Source organism: Lolium rigidum, chromosome 6, assembly GCF_022539505.1.
Source record: "Lolium rigidum isolate FL_2022 chromosome 6, APGP_CSIRO_Lrig_0.1, whole genome shotgun sequence".
NCBI lineage: Eukaryota > Viridiplantae > Streptophyta > Magnoliopsida > Poales > Poaceae > Lolium > Lolium rigidum.
Window position 1 is genome coordinate 24,162,166 of NC_061513.1, and position 9,882 is coordinate 24,172,047.

General features: G+C 45.9%; 1 protein-coding gene across 1 annotated transcript; it reads left to right on the plus strand.

The window, feature by feature from the left end:
• Positions 1-633: 633 nt before the first annotated feature.
• LOC124662302 lies at positions 634-3,131 on the plus strand. The gene is made up of 4 exons (XM_047200154.1): positions 634-702; positions 777-892; positions 2,035-2,139; positions 2,221-3,131. The coding sequence occupies exons 1-4, from the start codon at positions 634-636 to the stop codon at positions 2,792-2,794; spliced, it is 864 nt and encodes a 287-aa protein (XP_047056110.1). The 3' UTR covers positions 2,795-3,131.
• The last annotated feature ends 6,751 nt before the right edge of the window (positions 3,132-9,882 follow it).

A 9,882-nucleotide genomic window follows, 5' to 3' on the forward strand; every position in this document is an offset into this window, starting at 1 on the left:
TATCATACTTGAACATTTTTCAAATTTGGTAATTTTTGAAAAAATATTTTTAAACAAAAAAAAACGAGAGAACAAAAAAGAAACAATGAAAACAGAAAAGAAAAAGAAGAAAAAACAGGACAAATCGCTTAACCGGGCCAGCCCACACCGCGCGCGGGGGTGTGCGGCGCGGTGCAGGCACCGACCTGATGGGCATATAAGAATTCCCCCCGATGCCGACCAGGTTCGGCATATAGCACCTTCCTGAAATTGGTGTTGTCGTCAGGCAGGACGTGATGAACTGGATGCAGAAGTCAATCCCACCACGCGTACCTCTTCTGAGCCCAACACGACGTCCACGATCCATATGCATGTGGCCTAGTCTCCTCTCCTCAGCTGGGCTTTCCACTTTGCTTCCGTGGCCATGGACATTGACCACCGACCAAGCGTGGCGCCCAAGCCGCTCGCTCGCTCGCTGGCTGCGGTGAGCAAGCGAATAAACGGACGGCATCTCCCCACCCGATTCCCCTCTCGCTCGCTCTCTCGCGTCTTCGGGACGGCCTCCCTCCACAACCCTTTCCCTCTCCTCTCCCATCCCTCCTCCGACCAACCAGGGCAAAAACACCTACCGCCCCTCCCCGACCACCGTCCGACATGGCCGCCGCCGCCGCCGCCGGGTCCTCCGCCGCATCCCTCGCCGCCCCCATCCCCCACGGCGACAAGGTGGGTGCTCTGCCCCCCTCCCCCCAGCCCGCTCCTCCGATCCAATCTAATAGCGTCTCTTCTTCCTGTGCCAGGCGGCGGCCTCGGGCGGCGGCGAAGGGGCGGCGGACTGCGGGGTCTGCGCGATCTGCCTCGACAACATCGCCCTCCAGGACACGGCGCTCGTCAAGGGCTGCGACCACGCCTACTGGTTCGTATCCCCTTCGCTTCCTGATCCCCTTCCCCCACCACCCATCTAAACCCGCTCCATTTTCCTACCCGATTATCGATTTGTTTGCTACATTGTTTTGTCCTGCATTAGCCTGCGAGCAGATTCTGTAACACTCTGGTACTAATCTGATTGATAGCCATGTCGGGGTAATTTTAATCAAATCCTCTCCGCACCTTACGACATGCTGCAGGTTACTGTTTTCGGTCGATTGGCATCCGGTTCCCCACTCATTATAACAGTTAATTTGCTTAGGAGCATCCGAGCCTGCGTCAATTGCAACTAGTACTAGTACTATTTTATTCACTTCCCCAATTTTCCACTAAAATTTGGGGAGGGAGCTTTTTTTTTTTTTGCTACTAACAGCTGTACACCTTCCCTATTTAAAGTAACAACAGCTCATCCGATTATTTTTAACAAGGCTCTAATTTCTACCGCTGGTTGCTTGCTATGTATCAAGTCTTCTATGATCTTCCTCTTGGTAGGCTTTAGTGTTTCGATTAGCATCCGGTTTCCCAACTCATTATAACAGTTAATTTTCTTAGGAGCATCCGAGCCTATTTTATCCACTTTCCCAATTATCCACAAAAATATGGGGAGGGAGCTATTTTGCTACTAATTACAGCCGTATTTACCATAGCCCTACCCACCTTCCCTATTTAAAGTAACGACAGCTCTTCTGATTATTTTTAACAACATTCTTATTTGTAGCGCTGGTTGCTTGCTATGTATCAAGTCTTCTATGATCTTCGTCTTGGTAGGCTTGTGCTATTTACCTTATTTCTTTCCCACCAACCGTACTTCACATTCGGTAGTCTCTGATGGGTTCCAGCACTTGATCTGATAATATATGTTGTTAGAATAGTGTTTCACTCCATGTGAGATGGGGGTAGGTTAGTCAGTTGTATGCATCACCATGGACCTCAAGAACCTAACTTATGTCATTGCTATTTGCTATGCACTTCACGTTGGAATCTCAGTAGTTAACAAATCAAAATGATTTGGGCAACAGCCACTGACCCAGATAGATCTTTGGCAACATCCCTTTTGTACCGAATGTAATTTCTGAATTGCAAATGGACTCCTAACATATTCTGTTTAATAAATCTATTCTGTGCATGCAGCGTAACATGCATTCTGAGGTGGGCATCCTACAAGCAGTCACCATCATGCCCCCAATGCAAGCACCCGTTCGAGTTCCTCAGCGTGCACCGCTCCCTTGATGGCTGGTAACCCCTTGTTTCTCAAATACACGGGGATGCAGTTGTTTCAGGTAGACTGTTAGCCTGATGCTTGTTTCTTTTCTTCAGCATCCACGACTACCTCTTTGACGAGAGTGTTTGCCTTCTCCTGAGGGCCACCTGGTTCGAGCCTCTGGTCGTGGCGGCTCACGAGGAGGTTCTGGAGGAAGAGGAAATCTACCGCAGTTACCAGTACCAATATGACGATGGTGATGAGGATGACCTGTATGATGACAATTATTACATGAGCAGGTCACCGAGCATTCGGATTGGCAACAGGAGGTGGGGCGACAATGGGTATGTCAGAGGAGGTAGGAGAGAGGCCAGGCCAGTGGTCGTCACTGCGCCTGATGCTGCTGCTGTTCCAGCCAGGACTCCCAAGAAGAAAGAGGCATCAGCATCAGGCTCAGGATCAGTGTCCAAAGATGTTGCCGGGAGGCGGGCAAGGAAGGCTCAGAAGCGAGAAGCTGCTGACAAGGCAGCTGCAGAAAAACATCTCAAGCACCTGCAGAGGATGGGCCGTGGGAAAATACCTGAACCGCTGCCTGAGGCTGCGGCACTGCCTGAAGCACTTGCGGAAGCACCACTTGAGGCTAAGGCTCTGCCTGAAGCACTTGAGGTTGGTCCTCAGGCGGTCGAGTGATCCACCAACCTCTGTAGATAATGGTGCTGTGACGAACTCTGCAGCCCTTGGGAGGGCCCCCAATAATCTTCCGCTGTGAAGAAGTGGAAGGGAGACCTTGTATCCTGGCAGCTTTGCCTCGTTTGTACAGTAATTTAGTTTCCAGTTCACTTGTCGTTAGAACGGTCGTCCGAATGGACATGTAGTCCTGCTCCGGATGCAGCTTGGATAGCTGTTTACTTTCTATAAGCTGTATTATTAGGGGCATACATATTGCTTGCCATGCTGATTTTCTTGGCAATGTGCAATCATCCAGCTGAAATGAAATCTTACACTGAATCCACAGTGCTTACTGACATATGGTTATGTTGTCAAGTGTGCTGATGACTACTTCATCTTTACTGTGCCTTTTTTTTTCTCGTCTTGCAAACACATGGACCTTTGGATCTGTGTACTTGATTCTGCATGTTGAACTGCTGATTTTTCTTGGCGATGTGCAATCATTGAGCTGAAATGAAATCTTACACTGAATCTACAGTGCTTACTGACTTATGGTGCTGTTGTCAAGTGTGCTGGTGACTACTTCGTCTTTACTGTGACTTTTTTTTTTGTCTGTAAACACATGGATATTTGCCTTTGGATCTGTTTACTTGATTCCGCATGTTGAGCACACGCTACGCACATGTGCACTCGAGGAAGCTGGCCAGCGGGCAATCGAAGATGTCAACCAGCGATCGCGCGATCCCCTCTGGCACATGGATGGGGACGAGAACGACTCCAGGATGCAGCTCGCGGCCGGAGCTGAGATGCATCAGCGCGGAGGAGCAAGAGTGTGTCATCCGCGTAATGGATCGCCGGGCAGGGCAGGTCGTTTACAAGCGGATGCCGCAAGCCGGAGACATCACCCACGATGAGCTCTTGCAAGACGTCCGCGACGATGTTGAACAGGTATGGGATCACCCTGACGGAGCCCGCGCTTACAGTCGATCCACCAGCTGGAGCCTGGGAACGCCATTGAGGAGCACCGCCGCCCGCCCAGTCTAAAGAATAACGCGGACACGCGCACAGAAGGCCGAACTGAACCCACGGGCTTTCACAGTGGTCATATTTAGCAGCAACGCAGCTGAACATTTCTTTCTTTTTCTCCAGTACAGATTTGTCTCTGTGATTAACCAAGAAGAGACCGTGAGTTCCAGCTACATGACAAGCAGTTTCCGGGGTATTATGAAGGGAACTATTGGGTGGAAGCAAATTAAGTAGGGTTTATTAGTTCCACTCTAGTATGATGTTCACTTTGCTCGCTTGCTTGCTTTGTTTGTCTATTTGTATTATTAAGGTTGTAAGGCGGGGGAAGTGCAGCTAGCTACAGTTTCAAGCCTGCAGTCTCGCCTGCTTGTACATTGTAAACGGAGCTGCTACTATTGGGACAAACTACACATTACCAATTGTTCAGATCTGAACCTGGTCTTCTGCAGCTCATGTGCTTGTCTTCACAACAGTCTTGTTTCCCACGTTTTCATTGTCTGCTGGATCAGAACATCTAGATCTTCCCCGCTGAAAATCCCCCCACCCCCCCCCCCCCCCCTTTTTTTTTTTTTCTCTTTTGCTCTCCCCGCCTAGTCGCCTCAAAAAATTCTCCTTGTAATGAACCCTGTTGTTTTCTCTTGTCGGTTATAAAGTGTTCAGGCTGGCGTAAGCCCACCGCAGTCCAGGTCAAAAAAAAAGAACATCTAGATCTTAGCACATCAACAACCGCATCATGGACTCTTCAGTTCTTACTCATGATGACTTCTCGTGACACTGAAGGAGTAACAAACAGCAGATTGGATGTCAACCGGCACAAATTGCGAAAGCAATAGACAAGATACAATGAGATGAAACATCAATTTGTTGGACACGAAGGCGTACTTCGAAGAGCATTGCAGGCAGCCTGAAGCTTCTGAAGAAGTCTAGGAGTCCAGAATTGTCATCAACTTTGTCTGATACAGAGAAGGTAAGCAATGGGGAAATCATCTCAGATCTATTCTTCAAGTAATGGCGTGCAAAGCACTGAATGATGTGAGCGACACATTCTGCAACAATCATACTTTAAAGTTCCTTCAATATCTTCTTAAATACAAAAAAATAAAAGGGTATAAATATATAACACGCCATACTTAAAAAATATTTATCTCAAAATGAAACCAGTTGGTTCAAAATTCGAGCACATAGCTTTCGTTATTACATAGAAAAATCCAAGCGCAAAACACTTTCCTTGCAATGCATCTTAGCATAATGACGTACCGATCAGAACCCTACTAACAAAGATCTATTAGCTTCCACTAAGCGATCTGACTGGTAGCGTACACTTAAGGATGGCATTTTTTTTCTTTTAGAAACTAAGACGAACTCTCCAACAAAGCATCATTGAAATAGGGTGCCCCGTGTGTTTCAGTCACCGCTGGAGAACAAAAAATCGTCATCCCATGAAGTCTCAGACTCATTGTTCTGCAAAATTACATACCATTGAAAAAAGTAAACATATAAGCATCATTAGAATGTTCTAATTGTAATATCAAGGTCTAATCACATTGAATTATACCACATTGCTGATTGTATAAATCTAGCACATTGCTGATTAACTACATATTGATTGGTGAGCATGACATTGATTTTCTACATTACCTTCTCCAGCAATGAGGAGTTCAACATGCGCTTCTACGAACTTGTTGAGTAGTTCACCGGTCCAACAGCTCTGGATAATTCGGGATTCTGGGCCAGTTGTTGTTGCTCTGGCTTCCTGGACTTATAGAGATCCTCCATTGCTAGGGGTCCAAAGATCTCAATTCCTTTTAACGCTGTATATGAAGTGAAAATGAGAAATGCTAGTGCACATGCAGTAATAAGAATCAAATCTTTTGTTGCATATGCGGCATAAATATTGGTATCAATTTTTTGGGCTAGATTGCAATGCCCATTGGGTAAATAAATGACTTTTTGACACAAATACAATCTTGATTATGCAACTTTACGCTATTTTTTTTTGTAAATTTAAGTTATTATGAAAATATGTTTCATGCCAAATCTAGTGATGGTATTGTAGCCAGACCAATTTGAATGCATCAATTAGTAGTCAAAGTTATGTATCCAAGTTTGACTACATGGTTTCTGAATACCATGTATTTATGAATTGAAAGAAATCATGTATATTTTTAACTAATTATGCAACATCTGTTATTTTTCTCTACCACCTTTTAGAAGACAGATCCATAATCTTGATAAGGAAGCATTCATGCACGTTAGGTGAGATGAAGTAAATCTACTTATAATGGATTATGTGTTATTATTTGGATGTTTATACATAAACTCAAATTTCATGTCCAGACATGCTTTATTTCTAGTGTTGTTATATTTCTATAAAGTCAAACCAAGAAAAAAGAACCATTTGGAAATTGGGTTTCTAAACTTAAATTTATTTATCCATTTCCAAGCAGGTCGATCAAAATGCTGAAACTTAGATTTATAAAGAAATATATGGTTTAGTTGTGGCATTTGTGTTATTTGTAACATAAGATATTCGTCAGAAGTTAAAATTATTGTTCTCTTTCCTTAATGCTGAGTCAATACGTCATGTTCTCTTGTTAATGTACTCTATAGTATTACTAAACATTATCATGTTTTTATGGGAAAAATTTTGACACTTCAAAAAATATATTTATGGTAGAGGGAGCATATGTGCCGGGGAGCTGAATTAAGTTTCTGACCTAGAACAAACATTATTCTTTTTACATGTTTACGATTTACCAAGTTAAGAAAAACACAAAAATCTGAACATAAGGCTAGGCTCACTGCTTGGTTGCCCATAAAAAATAATTGAACATAAGATTTTTGGTAATTCATTGATCTTGTTAGATTGGACATGAACGATGCAGATTAACTATGAATATGTGGTACTAAACCTATGTGTACAATAAATATATTAATGATGCATGTAGACTAATTCTGGTTTTGTTCGTATGTACTATAAGTAATAGGCAGCTACGTCAAACATGCACTTCAATCAAAGTTCCACACTCCTACACTTCAAAGAAGAATCCGGTTACATAGCTCTAAATTTTTCAGTGCAAACTCAATCAAATTTCCCGTAACAATTTGAAAATCCCAAAACCAAAACGTATTCTAACAACTAGACTTTTTTTTTTATCTTAGATCTTTTCTGATTGCTGATTCATGTATCGAGCTTATGTGATCCATGAGCTGTAATGACTTGAACTTGAATAATAAAACTTTTACAATAAAGGTTGTGTGAACTGATGGACACGGAATTTACTCCCTTTTCGAAATAAACTAACAAAACTAATTTGAAACAACCAATAGCTCTCTACATTCAAGGAGTTTGGCCTAATTTATGCTTCAAAGAGGAATATGCATAGCGACATATATGAGTAACTCAAACCATCTTTCTTAACGTCTTCGTAATCCCAAAACTGTTATCTCTCCACTTATAGGACTTTCCCTTTCTATTTCTCCCAAACGTACAAAAAAAACACGGTGGTTAAGATTTAACTACGGATTTATTTTGGTACGGTAGAAATATCTGTGAAACAACAGATGGCGTAGGTAGCTCAAAGAAATCCATCGGAACCCTAATTAAGTTGATGCACTACCAATTACCGTATGCGCAAAGGAGCGGCTCGCGGGCGGCAAACTCTAAGAGCTTATTCGTCGCAGCCAGGCGCGCACCGCCGGGGTATTCCAAGCACGTGCCGACGATCACGACGTCGAAGCTGAAACCCTGCTGGCCGTCCTGGCGCAGCCCTGCCATGGCCGCCGCCGGATCGGTGCTACTCGTCACTGCAAGCAAGAGGAAGCAAGCAAAATCATAGCATCAGAACGCAGCGTAGGAATTAAACGTGCAAGCGACATAGCAGCAAAGCGTGTCGACCAATCGGCCAACGATCGAGCTAGCAGACGCTGCACCTACGTACGTAGCAGTAGCACACAGTAGTGCATATATGGTACCTTGGTAGCCTCGCAGGCGAAGGTTCGTGACCAGGTCGCCTAGCGTGCTGGTGTCTCCTCCGACGGCGAGCACGCGGGTTAGCATCGGCGCCATCCCTGGAACGAGATGAGGTTCCTCTGCCTGGTGGTGACCCATGGCCATGGCCGCCGGCCGCCGTGCGCGTGAGTGCAGAGCCGCACCTTGCTAGCTAGGGCTAGTCTAGGGTCAGAGACGACTCGTGAGTACTATTATGTATGCAGATGGATTGGCGGCAAGGGATGGGTAGTTGTTAGAGCATGTCTAACAGGCCCCGTATAACCCGCCCACCCCGTAAAATTCCGGCGGGATACGGGGCAGACGCGATTTGGGGCGTCTAGCAGGCCCCGTATTCGGGCCGGCCCATTTCGGCGGAATTCGGGGCGCAGGAAATCGGCCCCGTCGCCCCCTACTTATATTGGGCGCAGGTGCGAGTGAGGGGTTAACCCCTCACTAGCAACCCTAGCTCCGCCGTGCGCCGCCGCCTCCTCCATCCTGCTCCGGCGAGCAATCCCTCAGTACCTACCTCCACATTTCACCCCAGCTTCGCCATGGACGCATGCCGCCGCAGTACCGCCTCGCCGGCGAGCGGATCGAAGCGATCCCGCTCGCCGGACAACGTGGAGGATGCGTAGCGTCTCCAATGCAAGAGATCCGCCGCCGGGAGCCGGCGTGCTGCCTGCAGGTACGCCGGCGCCGTGTACGTCCCGCCGAAGCTCGTTGACTTCGCGGCGGGCGGGCGCTGGTACAACCAGGATCCGCCGATGAAGCCGATGAGCGGCCCCAAGTTCGACGAGTGGCGCGCCGAGTGGGAGCGCCGACGCTGGGCGAAGGCGGCTTGGAACGCGAGCATCGGGAGCACCAGCGCCGGAGGAGCTCCGCCATGGGCGGGCACAAGCTTATTCATGGGTATTCAGCTGAATACCCATTATTTTTGATAAAAAAAAAAAGAAGTTCAGGCAGTATATGCACGCACCGCCGCCTCCTCCTGCGCATATGCCGCCACCACCACCTCGTCCAGCACCAACGTCACCGCTGTCAACACCACATCCGGCTTTGTACTGGCCTTGGCCTTGGGTGCCTTCAGTGTTCGTCGACTTCGGCGTCAATGACAACAACGAGTAGGCGGTCATGGTGGTGCCCTGGATAGCTATTGTTTTATTTCTTGTCTTTTCTATTTCATTTTCAACACTATGCAAATTATTTCTATCAATAAAAACTGGCATTCAAAAAAAAACAAATGCGCCGGGTCGCTAGGGAAGATCCCGATCCAAAAGAACAAAATTTATGTCTGAAAAAGGTCGGGTGGATGCCTCAGTAAAAGTAGTGCATAAATGCATATTACGCTATCCACATCTAATTTTTAAATTTATATATAAAAATATTTGGACTTAGCAGGAGAAAGCGCTATTTTTAGCCACATTTAGCATAGCACTATCAGATGAATCAGCTATGATGGTGCTATAACAAAGAAATAACGCACTATTTAAAACTTTGGTTCAAATATACGTACACATAGAATGGCAGGAAACGGACCAAGCAAAAAAAAAAAATTGCCCTTGACAGCATCAATCAGAGCCGGGTTATTCGGGGCAAATAGCAAAGCGAGATGATAAACAAGGCAAAGCGTGGATTGGAATAGCAATGCTTATGCATACCGACATTATTCTGATGGTTCCTTAAAATTTTGGGCACTTCAGCCGTTGTAATCATTTTCACAAGCACGTTGTGGAACTTTAACCAACAAAGTTACGGCATTGCATCATTCGCATGACTGGCAGTGGCTCACGAATCATTGCTACATCATGTCGCACTGCCTATGCCCTGATCCCATGAATCAAGGGAGTGACCGCGCGGCGCCTAAACGCGGCACGATCCAACTGGGCCCTTGGAGTGTAGTACGTACTACACTAGAATCTAGAACAGCTGAGAAATTTGTACTGCTGCAAACTCCAATTTCTCTACAGCATTACGACCATAATACAAACCAGAGAAGGCCCAATATGAGTAATAAAATGGCATGCACCTAACATCAATAGAAACATAGATTTTGGCAAAATGCAGATATTTAAATACGGCTGAAGCAGATAGA